Genomic DNA, 15,883 nt, shown 5'->3' on the forward strand with positions numbered 1-15,883 from the left:
TTCCTGCGCTAGAGATGTGTCTATTGGTCGGGAAGCATGGCTGGAATGTTGCAGCACAGTACAGGATCTTATTATGAAATCTGCCATGCTCCTTTCCATAGTGCTTTCTATTGTGCTGGAGGCATCCTAGTGGCTCTGGCCATCTTTGAAGCCAGATTGTTTCATTTTCTTTATCTTTTCCTGGATCCGGCGATAGCGCTTTAAAGTAGCATTCTTCTTGTGCTTCCTATTTTACTAAGAATAAGGTTGCGCTCAACATACATTTCAATTCTGGTAGCAGGATTCTCCTGTGAAATGTAGGTCCTGTTCTAGAAAGCCCAATCGATACACCAGCTGCTACGGCAGCTGCAGTAACCATTAACGTCCCGGACTCGTCAGCTAAACCTACATGCAGTAGCACTATTTCCTTTGCCATCGTGAGCCAGGAATATGGCCTCAATTTTCTCATATTAAACACATGAGGTAGACGTGAGGACAGCGCGTTCCCGGGTGTCAGAGCTTTGAGTTGCTCGGTCTGCTCAACATTTGACGCCGGTTATAGTTGCAGGTGGCTGGCTAGATGTCCGGACGTCCGAAAACAATGTTGATTAAAATTCATAAAGCATAAATTTCTTGCGATACACCTCCGTCCGGGTCCGATCCCGTACCCGTGCTGCCACCGTGAGTCGTGAGACTCATCATCACCTTCTCGCACCTTGCATCGCTTTTTGTGCCGGTGTTTGATTTACCATCGTGCATGCACGCACACATACAAACATTCTACGTGCACCGTCATTGTCCCCTCGAATACCTTTGGACGAAGACCAGGACGATACGGTGCACGGTTCCGTACACCGTTGGAGCGTTGGTACTGATTTGGAATTTCAAATAGTTTTCCGAAAAGGGTCCAGACCACTGCTCCTTGTCCATCCGTTCTGTAGCTGACCGGCACGGCCGTGGATCGTGTCGCTAGTTCGTAGAACTTTGCAAAAATGTGGATGATCGAGTATGGTAAAAAACCAACGGATGCTACATTTAGAATTCATCTCAGAGGGCAGCGTGACAAACGCGCATTACCGCACACAACAGTAACTGCTCCGTTTCGCGCAAAAACTCCGCGATTCCATGAAATGATTCCAACTATTTTGTGCAGACGACATTTGACACAAATTCTTTTTTCCAAATAATTTTATGTTGAAACAAGTATTTCGTAGAAACAGTAGCAAATTGAATTATATTGTACAACTACCATGTTTCAGTAGCATTATGCTCCTTTCCGAGGAATAGAATATCCTGCAGACAGTAAACCTTCCTAGAAGTATTCTAAAAGAGATTTGTGAGCCATAATCCGACTTCCACCAACGAACATGACATATTCTGCAGGTACACTTCTGTTTCACGACTAATAGTGGTAGTGGATTATATCAAGAACTAATCCGTCCTTTCTTCTAGACAAGTTAAATCTATCCCAGGAATATAACAAGCCAGGGCATCAAGGACACATCGTATCTAGGCGATACAAATAAGCAATCGTATATGAGACCACCATTCATTAAGCTCGTCTGGTTGCAGTTCTGGGTAAGACAAAAGATTTAAAAGTTCCCTGAAACACAAGGATTCGTAAAGGATTCAAGCAGGAAAAATAAAGCCCTCAACGAGGGGCTAGAGAAATATCATTTTAAAGTCTATTCCTAGGAAAACTCTGACCCCAAAGCATTTTACAGCTGACAACTAAATCGCTGGTACATCAAAACGCACTCACAAGCAGGAAAGATTTTCAATTGCACCAACACAGCATTGTTTTATGCTGCACAGAACGAACGAACGAATTTCAAATCCAAACGGGATCAGCATCGTAATACGATACACTCAATCTTCCGAGCTCACCAGGTACCAGGGCCAGGCAAACAACAACGCCAGCACCCGGTGCAAGCGAGGGCAACCCAGAGATCAAGCAGTGACTATTGCCCAGGCTCCACCAAGCGCGAGTTTCTTCGTGCAGCTCAAGGCCACCGCTACGATTGGCCATCGAAAGTGGCAACAACGATTTGTTCATTTTGCCCGGCTGCTGCTGCTCTTGCTGCTGCACTTTTTTTTCGTTCGCTCACCAGCTCGATTTCGGGGATCCGCGTCAGCTGTTTATAGTTTTCCACTTCAAATCCTTCGACAGCGGTCGTTCGTTCGTTCGCGGACCAACAAGATCGGACATGGCGATAATGAGGGGACAAAACCTTCCCGTCTGTTTCCATCTTTTTTTTTCTTTTTTCACGATCCTGTGTTTCTCTTGCTGTCGAAGCTCAATCATTCGTCCGGTGCCGGTTGCCAACCACGGACGCTGCACCAGCGGCGTGAGCGGCAAAGGAAACATGAAAAATGCATTCCACACAAGGCACTGAGCTCAACTTATGTTCCATGCACCGCTGGCCAAGGAGGGGCCACAAAGCTCCAGGCTTATCGTCGAAAGATCGGCGAACGGTTTCATCAATGCCTGGCCGCCGTCGGAAGGGAAATTGAGAACGAAAATGGGAAATTAATCCTGTGCCCTATATCTGCCTTTTCACGATTCCAAGTCCAGAAATCGAAGAAGAGAAAAAAACGAATGCTATTTGAGATAGATCGAACCGAGGACAAAAGGCACGTCCCCATCCTCTGGTGGATGCACAAAACGACAAATCATCTTGAGACGAACGCGATGCTCGGCGGTATCGTGTTACGCCGCATCGCTGGATAGACTACCAAATGGATTATGACGGCCAACGCGAGCTGCTCAACCACTCGTAAAAGCTGTTCGCAATACTGGGATATCATCAGGCAGCCGGCAGCGGGAGCCGGCTAAATGCATTTCGCGAACGACAACCATCTTCATGCCAACAGACCCAAGGCGTCCTCCCCCAAACAAACAACGTTTGCGTCTTACGAGAAAGTTAATCAAACGAACGGCCAGGAAGAGATGATTTCAAGAATTTCGTACACCAAGATAGCACCAAGAAACTTGAGCTGGCCTTGTGTGCACAGACGGAATCGTTGACTGGAAGCGAGAAGCGATCATCTGCCAACCGACGACCATCATCGCCATCATTATCACCGTCGATTGCACCAACTCCAAGATATGGATCAACTTCTGCTAGTGAGTTCCAGTGTTCGGAATCTTACATTGTTCACGCCGCCGGCAGCGCTCGACCAGATGCATCCGGAATTGAAATTTGTAACCGAAGTTAGACCACGCTGTGAGCTTCCTGTGGAAGCGTGTTTTCATCGGGCGGACGAAATTTATCTTCCACTAGAATTCACAATCCTCTCTGAGTGGGAGAGGGAAATGGTGAGCATCGGGAGTTTTTGGGGTTTTCGGTTTTCAGTTCACTCCTTGCGAGGATCTCCTTTCGAACGATTACAGCCTCGATGCCCTCGGCAGTAGCTGTGGACGGTGTCGTCGTCCGTCGTGGCGGTTGTGGTTTGCTTCTCCTGTTATCTAACCTTTACAATGGTCACACAAACTCTACCATCGTCGTCATCATCGTCATCATCATCATCATCATCATCATCATCATCATCATCACCATGTTCACTATCAAACTGGGATGCTACTGTGCTGGGCGGAACACAGGAACACCATGGCGCCACCGGCGTCAGTGTGGTTCCGGTGTGTGGTTTCGTTCGCTTCTTCCGGCACCTCGGACAAACAAAACCGACGACTGACTGGAAGGCGGCTGCCACCGGAAAGCTGGAGAAAGAGTTCGCTCTAGAGCGCGCTCCCTCCGCCAGCCGTTTTCCCACTCGGTTAACCAACACAACCAACAGTCGCAGTCGCCGGCGGCCAGGAGTAACTGGAGAAATCGAAATAATTAATGCAAATAGACGGATCCAATCCCGGTCGACCGTTCCGTCGGTCGTTTCGGAACCAAACGGATCCCCACAATCTCCGCTAGTCGGTGACGGTGACTAGGGGGAGGGGAAGGGGGGGGGGCAGATCATCGATGGAATTTAATGGATTTCCATGCCACCCCAAGAGAAACTTCTCCTTTTCTGGCTGAGGTTTGTGGTCAATCAGAAAAGAGAACGCATCATCACGCTCTCTAACCTGGTGGAAGTAGTGGTCATCGTCGTGAACGGATTGCTGGATCACGTTTCGCTTTAAGCAACAACATCCCTAGAAGGGCCCATCGTGATGGACATTTAACTCGTAAATTCTTCCTACCTGCCTTCACAGGTCGGCCAGAATGAGGATGCCCGGTGTCAGCAGCATACGGTGGATGCGGGATGCAACAAAAGGGCGAGCAGCAGTCGGCTGCTAGTCAGGATTTATCAATCCCGAGCAGCAATCTCTACAACCCGTTCCAAGGTGCAAGGTGTAATCAGTCACACCGTCGTAATAAGAGGATTGGAAGGACAAGAAATGAGATGCAATCAGGAGAGCGCACCATCGGTCGCATAGGTGAAAGCCCCTAGCACCCTAGAGCTAAGTGCAGTACCAGCAGCAGCACCTTCAACGCATTCTAACTAGCCCTAAGCGGAACACCCTTCCAAAGGAGGCCGGAGAAGAATTATGGCTTACCTTAGTAGCAGCAGCCCTAGCTTCTCGTGACAGAGAGCTGAACTAATAGGTTAAGCAGGGCTTCCAGCAACACCTTGGCATGAACCGTTGGATGTCTAAAACGAATTCCAAGGTTTTCTCGACCGGCACCTCACAAAATGTGCTAGGATACTCCTCTTCTCGTGGACGCACCAGAATGCCAAGCGGTTTACCCCACACCACCACGCTTCCGGACTAATGGGTATTCATTTCTTAATAATCCTAACTACCATGGCGACCCATCCGATCTGGAAGTAGGAGCAACACAATGAAGGTCGTCCCGCGTCTCTTCTCCAGCGGACTCTGCGCCCCCCGCCCCCATCCCCCTCCAAAATGCCCAGCATCATCAACGAGGAATGTTTTGTGCGGAATGTGCCCTCAAAAACCTCGAGGCTCGCACTTTTCGGTTGGCTGGAGCTGCGAGGAGTGGATGGCGTAACATTCTTGGCCGAAAACTGGCAAATTGTAGTCACCATGGCTTCGATTAATGTCGTAGGAAGGAGCAGAAGCCGGCCCAGTTCTTCTGGAACGACGACAATGAAGGACGACGCCGACAATGGCAATGCTTACCGAGAAGGGCTCGCACGGTCAAGCGTTTGTGAAATTTGGCCTCCTGCCTGCCCTTTTCGCCCGAGAAGCTCGAGCATCAGCCAATGCTGGAAGAATGCTGCTAAAGGGCTGACCGGAATGATGGAGGAGAAGAGGAGAAAATAAAAATTGGACAACCAAGTTACAGACAAGAATACAAAACTTAAAAGACGATAGCTCGCAATAAGTATAACAAAAAAGTCACTCCGCTACGACTTTCCTTCTATAGCAGGCTTGCCATTTCTCCAATAGAACGCTAATTAGGATTGCCATATTTCATCTGGCTGCCAGTTTCCGTTGGCAGCGCGTAACATGAAAATCCCGACAAGAGTGTAAGCCTCCTTGATAGAAAGCAACGTCAATCACGTCTGGACACACAGAATGTGGAAAGGCAGACCCCTGGAAATAAGAAAAAAAATCCAGACTTTCATGAGCCATAGCACCGTGAACTGGCCGGGCCTGCTAGAGGCAGAAGATGAAAAAAGCTGTCGCTTTGACGTGGATGCGGAGGATTCGGAGGATTTTTTTTGCCCTCCTTTCCACGTTAGAACCCTGCATATCCGGAAAAGCCGGTCACCGGAACCTCCCGATATCAAGAATGTCATGGGAACGTCGTCATCAACGCCCATCTTTCTCCGACTAGCTGTATCCCAAGACCGTCTTTTTGGAGCCAAACGGCCTTTAAAAAAATGTAACGTGGACACGCGGTATAAAGGAAAGTTTCTTCACTCCTTTTTCTCCAAGGAACTCCTATAGAACTTTGTTAGCCAACGTATTCTATACGGGACACGGGCATGGCCTGGAGGGCGGAGCACATTTGGAAATACCCTAAAAAGCGTCTTGCCGGAGCACTACAATTCAACACGCAACCCTGGCCAACGCCAATCAATTTTGTGGCCCCGTCTTTCCGTGCTCCCTGCCCCTCCTCCTGCTTTTTGAAGAGAAGGTTTGCGACAAAAATTTTAAATTGCCATAGCCAGAAATTGTTCCGACTGGGGGCAACCTGGCCCTCCCGACGGAGACACAGGTTCAGTAGGAGGCGGCGTACACCGGTCCGTCCTTCGCGTAAACCGTCACATAATGACGACACCCGCACTCTCCCCCCCCCCCCCCCCCCTCTCTCTCTCTCTCTCTCTCTCTCTCTCTCTCTCTCTCTCTCTCTCTCTCTCTCTCTCTCTCTCTCTCTCTCTCTCTCTCTCTCTCTCTCTCTCTCTCTCTCTCTTTCTCTCTCTCTCTTTCTCTCTCTTTCTTCAGGCTTCACGGCATTTTGTGTCATTTTGCAGGGCGACGCAGTCATTACTTAAGTTTGGCGCATACCAATTTCCTCCTACCTATCGCCACTCCCCGCTATCGAGGCTTTCAGAAGCCTCGTCTAGTAGCGAGACCTTAGCGTTCCACTTGGCAATCAATTGTCGCAGTGCGGTGCCCACTGTCCTCTACAGGACTATCGCCACAAGAAAGGGGGCTCGGTCACAGACACACTCGTATATTTCCCTGCTGCTACTGGTCGTTGGCCAAAATATGCTCCATGTTAGCCTTCTTTCGATAATAATGAGCCTTTCACGAGGAACAGCGGAAAACCGCCGGGCATATTGGCAGTAGCGACCAAACCGGCCGACAAGCTGATTACACCAGTCACCCCGGCCAGATTCTGTTGGCTGCAGCATGATTCGAAAGAACTGAAAATAGCAACAGCCAGTGGGTGAGTTCATCGAATGCCATCGTGTGTTCTCAGCGGATCGCGGGGGCAGCGAATATGATTTTTGAATGCCCGAGCCATTCCGGGGTCGTCCGGAAATGAACATGTTATAAAAAATGGTATCGACCAGCTATTCTGGCAGACAATTTTGCTTCACTGGCGTGTTCAAGAGTGGAAGAGTGGCCAGGGCCAGGGAACAAGTCGAGAGGAGACAGATGTGAACAATTCCTTTGATGCACCATTCGCTTGCTCACGTTTTTCGTCGATGTCGGTTTGGAAGTTCTTTTCCCAGTCATTCAGCTTCAATTGACCACGACAAAGAGTACTCGTGTACTTGGTGGTGTTCCTCCTTCTGGAAAGAGGAAAATTAAAGTCCTCTTCTTATGACATACTTTGAGAGCCCACTCCATACATCCACCAGGACCACCCCCAAGACTTCAGACGAAATTCACCAAACAGAACAGAACTTTGCTCTGTACGCGCGGCGTTCTGGAAGAAAAATCGAGAGCGGTTCCCGGTACGTATGTTTCTGACGCCCTACTCCGGGAGATGATTACTTTTGCTCTACCGAACCAACTCCTGGTACAATCAGAAACCAAACAACACGCTGCTGAACACAACAACGAAAAGTAGAGCGAGATAACGAAAAAAAAACCGAAAGAATTGGACGGTACAACATACGGGAAATGTTGCAAACGTCCAGTTGATTGATTCCGGAATTCCTGTGATGCCAACTCTCACAGCTACTCACCCATCAACACCAGCACCGCAGACGTAAACGAGAGCGTGGCGGGTCCACCAAAAAAGGACGAAAAACGCAATTCAATTAGCGGGTCTCGTTGGGGTCGGGGCCATTTTTCCTTTTTTAAATCCTTGTGACTGACCTGGTACCGCGCATTCTCCCGGCTCTCTGCTTCCCACCAGTCGGAATCGTAATCGATGAAGAATTACGGTAACAATTGGAAACGAAACGAAGACGGAATTCCTGGTGTGACTTTGAGAACAATTTGTTATGAACAATTTCAGTTTTCCCGCTGTCCCTTCGTTGCGCTCGTGACCTTCCTCACCGGGAAGTTTCACATTTTTATTTACCTTTTAATCCCCGCACCACACGTCCGCCGAGGGCTCGGAGCAGAGGACCGAGACCTTGTGGTGAGAAGTATAACAGTAAAATGATGAAAAATTGAGCTGCGCACGGCAATACCAATCAATACCCCTATACAGGGGTGATTCTCCCTCTCTCTCTGGGCGAGGCTTCGATTGGACATTCTAATTGCCCGAGAAGTGCCAACTGAATACGCGAACGTGCGACGAATAGCGACAGAAAAGAACAATCGCGTCCCTCGGTCGAACGTTACCAACGGCATGGCTAATGAAGTGGTATCGAGCGAGAAATGAAAATTGTTGGAAGATATTGTGCTCCAAAGGTAGTTTCCAGGGAAAGGAAGTCATAGAGTATTCCCTTTCCTCTGTATGGATCTGCCTCATTCTTCCTCGCTTTCTCTCCATAGAAAACAAATTATGAGTAATTTATGACAATATTGCCACGGAACACGGGAAGTTTGAAAGAATCGTGACGAAATCATCGTTCGATCTCTCTCTCCCGACGAAATGGACAGCGAAGACCCTGGCGAGATGAATTAGAAAAAAGCCATGGCTGGTATTTCCGTTCTTTTTGTTTTTCCCCCGATTTTTGAAGCCCACATGCAGTGCATAAGGTTTTTTTATATATAAACGGGCGCCAGCGTGGAACGTGCGTGAGTTTCCTTTCTTTCCTCATCTCAAAATCACTCCACACCCCGCTCTGTTCCTGTTTCCCTATGGATCTGGAAACTAATGAATAAAGTTAATTGGTTTTCATTTTCCTCATCCTGCCCATCCCCCACACCCGCCCGGGGGTGACGATGACGCGATCAACTTTGTCTGTTCTTTGCTACGCTCCATCTCGTTTTGGAACCACCGCTGATGGTGATTTCTCCTGTTTGAAACTAATTTTTGAACTCGGGCTGGGCTGGAACTAAACTAAAACTACAACAAGCCTAGAGCGCCACCAGACGAGTGACGAGGGGACGGAGAGAATGGAGTGTAGAAGCGGAGGGACGAAATATCAGGGGCAGGAAATCAGTCCCGTGGCCACACTCTTGTTGAGGTAGGTTAGTGTCGGAAAGTTGGGCCAAGTCGAATGATTTATGACCCTGTTCCATGTTTAGCTGTTTACTGGTGCAGCAGCATAGAGCAAGGCGCGGTTCTATGTCGCTAATAGAGCGAGTATGAGCGAAGGTGAGGCCAGTTTGGGCCGGATGGTCCCCCTCCCCCTGCGTGATTCCCTTACTTAGCCATTATCCCGTCAGTCTCCTTTGCCGGATTGTTTTCTAATTGTTATTATTCACGGTCATTGTCGGCCTCATTTTGGGAGGATAGCATCTCTTTGTCGTCGTCGTTATCGTGTTGTAGTTCCAGGAATCCTCCTGACCGGGTCCTAGCCGCATGACGCACGTTCAGCAAGAGGGTTGTTGCTATCCGCACTGCCAGAACCGATCAGCAATCCTGGTAACAACCCAATTGCCATGGACATATGTTGCGATGCGATAAAGAATGACAAAATATGTTCAGAAAAGGTCAAATGCTGGTGTGAGGGGGGGCCAGTCCAGTCGCAATAGCCGGCCAGACCACCTCGCAATAAAACGAGCTTGACACAAAGTGACGCAAGTCTATTTTGACATTTGGCCAAACGAGCTTCTAATCGAGGCCCGAGCGGGCTGCTACTGCTTGTTGCCATCAAGCAACGTGCTGCCGCGGGTCAGAAGGTCCTGCGCTACACCTCGAGACTGACCTTCGGAGATTGCGAACGACCAGCGAACGAACGAACGAATGAAGGAACTAACGTCTGCTGATTGCATCCCGGTTGCGATAAGCTAATCAACCGCCCAACTGGCGGTGCTGCTGATAGGTTGGAAGCGCTGAAGCTGAATCATCACATCAACACGAACCTCGATAATCTCGGTTACGTCGACCGGGAAAAAAACGGTCCGCCTCGCTCGCTGTTGCCTCTCGGCGACAACAAATCCCTACAACCACCAGCAGCAGCATTAGGTTCGGTGGTTTCACTCCCATGTTTTTCAGGAGATCTGTTGTATCTTGTCGCTTCCACACTCGCTCCGGCTCGCTCCAGGTTCCGGCGGTTCGACACGCATAAAATTTTATTGTTTGCTCATCGCACTAATGCCCTACCTCCTACCGGACACCAGACTGCCATCAAGGCAAGAACGCGAAACGTTCATAAGAACCCAGGATAGTTTACAGATAGACACAATCGAGACGAGACGAGAGCAAATGGAAATGGAAATGGAAGAGAGCAGTGCAGGCGAAAAGTAACAACAGAAAAAAGGAACTAATCCAAACAGAACGGAATCCATTAGTTCCAATTACCATTACAGCGGGATATGCCCGCGAGGGCAACAAAAGAAAAAAAAGTGGTTCTGGCCTAGGCGAGCGACCACCAGGATCACACCGAATGGCGTAAAGGGAACCGAAGGAAACATAGATAGCCTGCTGCTGGTGCTGGGGGATCAGCATCGCTCACCTGGACTCAGCTGGGACGATACTATCGCGTAGAATGGTTCCCGACGATAAAAGGATTAAAGGGGCCGGGTCGGGATGAACCAGCAACAGACAATGCCGGTTCTCTCTGTCTTCCGGCAACGGATCTCTTCTGTTTTTTTCCTCACCGTAGCCCTCAAGGTTCCATGGCGGACATTTGGGAAGACTTATCGGATTTACGGAGAACACAAAGATGCTCGTACGTGCGCGCGCGCGTGTGTGTGTGTGTGTGTATGTGTGTGTGTGTTTAAGGGTAATAATGAGTGATGGATCCCTGCAGGGCAAGCTAGAAGCAATCAGGGAAGAAGGCATATAGAAATGTGGTCTAGTCCCTTGTTTTGGGACAACAGATGACTCCAGTCGGCGCCTCTTAGAACGCGCAAGTCGATCGGCAACGACAGCGGCTCGCGAAAACCTGCTGACCTACATCAATCTTCATTTGGAGACCTCCATTCCATTCCAGCAGCAGTAGCGCCTTGCACTCGACGAAAGATAACCTTTCGCAAGGTCACGCCGATCGCGCCGGCCGCGATCAGTTGCCATCGAGCACGGAATGAGGTAATTGACACCAGGCAACGTCTTCGATTGGTATCGATGGGCGCTTTCGTCGATCGATTGATCGTCGTTGCGACTTGATCGCAACAAAAAGGCAAACTCAAGGCGAACTCCATTCGTATCGGTTAAAAGGAAAATTAACGTACTACCAGTATGCACGAGAGCACGCCAAGTATGGCGAGGGTGCGAGACCAGGAAACGGATGCAAAAGTCGGAAATTGACCAAGACCGTTATCGGCCGTTGGCCGTTTTAATACTCGTCAGGCATTATAAACGTTTGTTCAAGATAATGCATGCAACGGATCGAAGGTCATGGAGGACCATTGACATCTAAACGCTAATGTCTAACCGTTCATGCGTGAAGGTGCGCCGGAAAGATGATGTCTCACCGCATTTGTCACTCGTGGTGATCACACCACGTATCCGCATCCGCGTATCGCCGAACCGGTTCTGGAAATGCGTCTGGGTCGCTTACAGTACCTCTCTTTCCGTGTTCTACACCAATTACGCATACGAATGAAGCATTTCGCACTGTTTCGTGGCCAATGGTTGCTGGACGCTCACGTTCTCCGCGTAGCGGATCGATTTCATCAATAAAATTTCCCTTCGCAAACACAGCGTACACACCGAGGCATGGCCCCGGGTTACGCCGTTTATAGTACTATTCCGGTTGAATTGGCCGATCCGTTTCACGGTGACCACAAAACGTGTGGTTTCACCGTACGCCCGGACTGCTGCACGAAGAAGATATCGCACAACCAGCAATAGACTCTGCATGCATCTGTAGTGGTGCGTGTGTGTGTGTGTGTCTGTGATGCGAATGCATAATTGAACAACCTGTCCACCGTGCGTACGCAGGCCACAACGAACTGGTCGTGGGGGTCTGCCCCCACACGCTCCCCCACCTTCGTTTAGTTCGGAAACAAATATAAAGAATATTTATGGATCTTCCTGGAGTGCGCGAACGAGGCGACCTTCTACCAGTGTGGCCGACCCCGCCGTTAACGTGCTTCGCCGCCGGAGGTTTTTGATCCTTTTTCGTGCGGAATATAAATTGTGGCCACCACCACGCGTACCGGCAGCAATGGCAGCAGCAGCTGGTGGCCAATACCCTTCCGTTGCGGTGAGGGGAGCGGTGGTTGGTATAGGATGAAAACAAAAGCGTCCCTTGCTGGGGGAAAGCCGGATGTTTTCGCTTTCCTTTCTGGAAGCACACAAAACGGAGGGAAGGGCGCCAACAAAACACCCTTTCTCGGGGGGTGTGAGCTGGATGTCCCTTCTCCAGAAAAAAATGGTAGACACGTGGGCGACACGCAAAGAGGCGGAAAAATAACAAAATAATCGGGAGATCCCTTAACCGTTTCGTCGAGGAGAGGAGCCTGGAGAAAGGACTCCCTCTGGCTATTGGCTGAGGTTCCGCTAAGGAGCATAAATTGGTTGAAGTTTACCTTAAATTAATGTCAATCAGTCAGGTGCAGCCCCGCCGTCTTCGTCCTTGGGAACTTTTATGTCCGTTTGCCTTCACCCTCTCCACAATCGGTTTCGCACCGGTAGTGCCATGATTTGATAAGACCATTTCTCGAGATCGTGTACGGGAGTGAGAAGTGTATGGGCACAGGGTCTAGGAGGAAACGGTTCTTTTCCCATACGATACCACTAAAGTTTTGCTCCACGTGCGACATGCTTGGCAGGAGTTTGAACAACTTCTTCCCAGTGCTAACTGGGCCAGTGTGGGTCCGGAGGAAGAATTGTTTCGTTACGGTAGTTCTGAACGATCGCAAAGTTCCTACTGGGGAAGGCAAATCGAGCTTCCCCCGCGAATGGGAGAACCAATCGTATTTTCTCCATCTCGGCCAAGGAATGCTCTCTCTCTCTCTCTCTCTCTCTCTCTCTCTCTCTCTCTCTCTCTCTCTCTCTCTCTCTCTCTCTCTCTCTCTCTCTCTCTCTCTCTCTCTCTCTCTCTCTCTCTCTCTCTCTCTCTCTCTCTCTCTCTCTCTAAGTCTCTGTCTTTGTCCTCTGGCAGCGTGGCACCGGAACACTCGCTCGCTCGGGAACTATTTTCCAATCAACATTCCACCAAGACGAGCTACATCTCAATAAAGAACGACTCTCGTAGAGAGCTATCGAAGGACCACCGTACCGCGTCCTCAGTTCACATTTGATTGCAGGAAAAAAAACAAAAGAAGCAGCTGTGCAATTGACGGACAGCCAGATACACCTCACCGCGCTCGTCCTTGCGACGCCGAATGAAGATACTCAAAATAACATATCTAGGAAACGATACAACGACCCCAATGGCGGTGGTGCTGGTCTGGGACATCCTTGGCCGTAAGGACCAAACTTTTCTCAATAATCCAATTGTTTCGCACTGGAAACCGTGTGGCCATAAAGAACAATCGAATCAAGCTTGGATAGCAGAGGCAAAGTTCGAGCATTACCGCGACTTATACTTCGAACCGATAATTGGAGAACCGCAGCAAGGAAAGTTTAGTTGAATGCATATTGGAGGGTGGATAGTAGAACTTACCGTTACGTTGCCACTGGCGAAACTTGTGGTACAGGAAGCAGGAGCACATGCAGAAGATCGAAGAGAGAATCATCAGTGTGAGGACGATGCCGACCCAAACGTCGCCGATGAAACGCTCGTAGGTCGGATCGAGTAGCTGATCGCCACCGATCATGCCATCACGCCCGGCACCGCCACGATTGGCGAACGATTGCAGGCTGTTTAGCAATCCGTAATCACTGCTGCCGTTGCTGTAATCGATGGCACCAAACAGGCTGGACGATGGGGACGACCCAAAGCCAAAGCTACCGGCGTCGGCCATACCGGCTCCGAGGCGTGCTGCTGCACCGGCACCGAACGTACCGCCGCCGCCGCTCTGCTGCTGCTGCTGGTGCTGGTGCTGCAGGTTCTGCCAGAAGAGCGTATAGTTGTTGCCCCGGATGAGCTTATCAAAGTCGAGATTCGTCGGTATTTCGAAGGTAATCTTGGACTCGAAGTTTTCAATCATTTTACGCAACTTAAACCACGAGGATAAACATAGGAGAACTGCGCACTTGAACGAAGCTCACTAGATGACTCGCGATACTAATCGGCACAGCACGGAACGCACTTTATCAAAGCAAGCCTTTCTCCTTCTTTTCTCTCGATCGCACTTTGCGCTACAGAACACCAAAATTGACTTTTCTAATTCCCGGCGGTATACTTCGACAAACGGCACACGGTTAACTGGCGGCCGCTTTCACTATGTCTTTCGCTACGTCGACGGACGGTGAATGTGTGGAGAAAATTTGTCCTCACCCGAAAGCGAAAAGGACACCGGAACATAGAAAAAAAACCAGGGATTTGTTGGTGACGCCGGTGTGGGAAGACACTTTTTTCGTAAATGCACTCGTCGTTGTCGGCTCAGGGCACGCAGCCTGGGCTGCCGATAACACACTGATGGCGCTATCAAGTTTCACGCGAACCAGAAAAGACACACACGCACGGTCTGCGACAAAGTGGCGTCTCGAATCTTTCTGAGCCTTTCGCGTGCTAGGTATTACACGTTACAGGAACACGACACACTCTGTACTGTTGGGCACCAAACTTTACGATTTCTCGTGGGCACAAAACAAATATCGCGAAGTGGCACAGTAAAAAAAAAACACACACACTGAGTCGAAGAAACGCTGGTCGTTCGATTTGGTTCGATTTCGATTCCACCGTTTGCCTTTCTTTCTCCTCTTGGGCTTGAAGAAGCGCAGAGGAGCAGTAACAAGACAAACACGCGCGCGTATTCGAACAGACGACGACAATCGTTTCGTATTCGGCAGGAGCTAGTCGGTAGGAGCGTCTCACGTCTGCTCGCTCGTAGGGTCGCGCAATGAATGAAAACTCCCACACCCGCACCACGGGATATTCATCCAGCGCACACTACGTCTCGACAAAAGCGCCTCACTAGCAACCGAGTGTGGCCATGGTATTCTGGTGTGTTGCTCATCGACAATCAGAGCTTAGGAGGCGATGTACAAACAAATTGGATACTTTCAATCGTTAGCTAACGGATATTAAACATGTTAATAATCGAAATGTATATCTTTGATGACTGAACAATTCACTTTATTTACAAGAGACACATGCTCGACAGCATATTATATCAAAGATGCGCTCATTTCGAGACGGACTGTAAGAACCAAACATCACGCACATCACCAAACATGCAATCGGCATCATGGCACGCACACCACCGTAGGCGATCAGCCGGTCGCTATAGCATAGCACCGCATAGCGAAGCATAGCGCAGCATCCGGCGATAATACCGGCGACGAGGAGACATGACAACAAACCAGAGTGAACTCACATCTCATCACCGCGTATTTTCCCCAACAGCCCGATGATTTAATGGCTGAAAATTGAGGCGGAAAATCAGGTGCACCAGGTGATGCTACTGATAACGCTTCGCTGATGCATATGCGCGCATTTTCTTAGCGAAGGAATTTCCTCGAGTGAGCACGAATCATCATCGTGATTGCGAAGTCCCGGCATCATCATCGTCATCGTCGTCAAAGGTAGAGTGAGTCGACCGACCCGTTGTTTTCCCCTTTTTTACACGGAGTATTGACGTGCGGGGACCGGCGGGCGCGTTAATAAAAGACTTGGAATATGGGATGGAAATGAGGAAAAATACCCTTGGCCACAAGGAACGACCCATTCGCTGGCATGATACCGGAACCGGAGTACCGGCTGGGTTAGCATCACACTGATGTAATTACCAGAGACACAGGCACACACACCAGGTGATTCTGATAAATCGAGTCATTTCCAACGGTAGAACCGAGGACACACGGTTGAGCTACACCTGTGGTTTGGTCGTCCTGCCTTCTTTGTGGTCGTTATTCGAGCTTTC

The 15,883-nt window shown here is 49.5% G+C and overlaps 1 protein-coding gene across 1 annotated transcript in view; it reads right to left on the reverse strand.

The window, feature by feature from the left end:
- LOC126575621 (protein commissureless 2 homolog) overlaps positions 1-14,898 on the reverse strand; it is a 45,582-nt gene extending 30,684 nt beyond the window's left edge. The window contains exon 1 of the mRNA XM_050236409.1: positions 13,519-14,898. Coding sequence (XP_050092366.1) covers positions 13,519-14,005 — 487 coding nt within the window. The 5' untranslated portion in view covers positions 14,006-14,898. The remainder of the gene's footprint in view (positions 1-13,518) is intronic.
- Positions 14,899-15,883: the final 985 nt, after the last annotated feature.

This window comes from Anopheles aquasalis, chromosome 3 (genome assembly GCF_943734665.1).
Source record: "Anopheles aquasalis chromosome 3, idAnoAquaMG_Q_19, whole genome shotgun sequence".
NCBI classification, from domain to species: Eukaryota; Metazoa; Arthropoda; class Insecta; order Diptera; family Culicidae; genus Anopheles; species Anopheles aquasalis.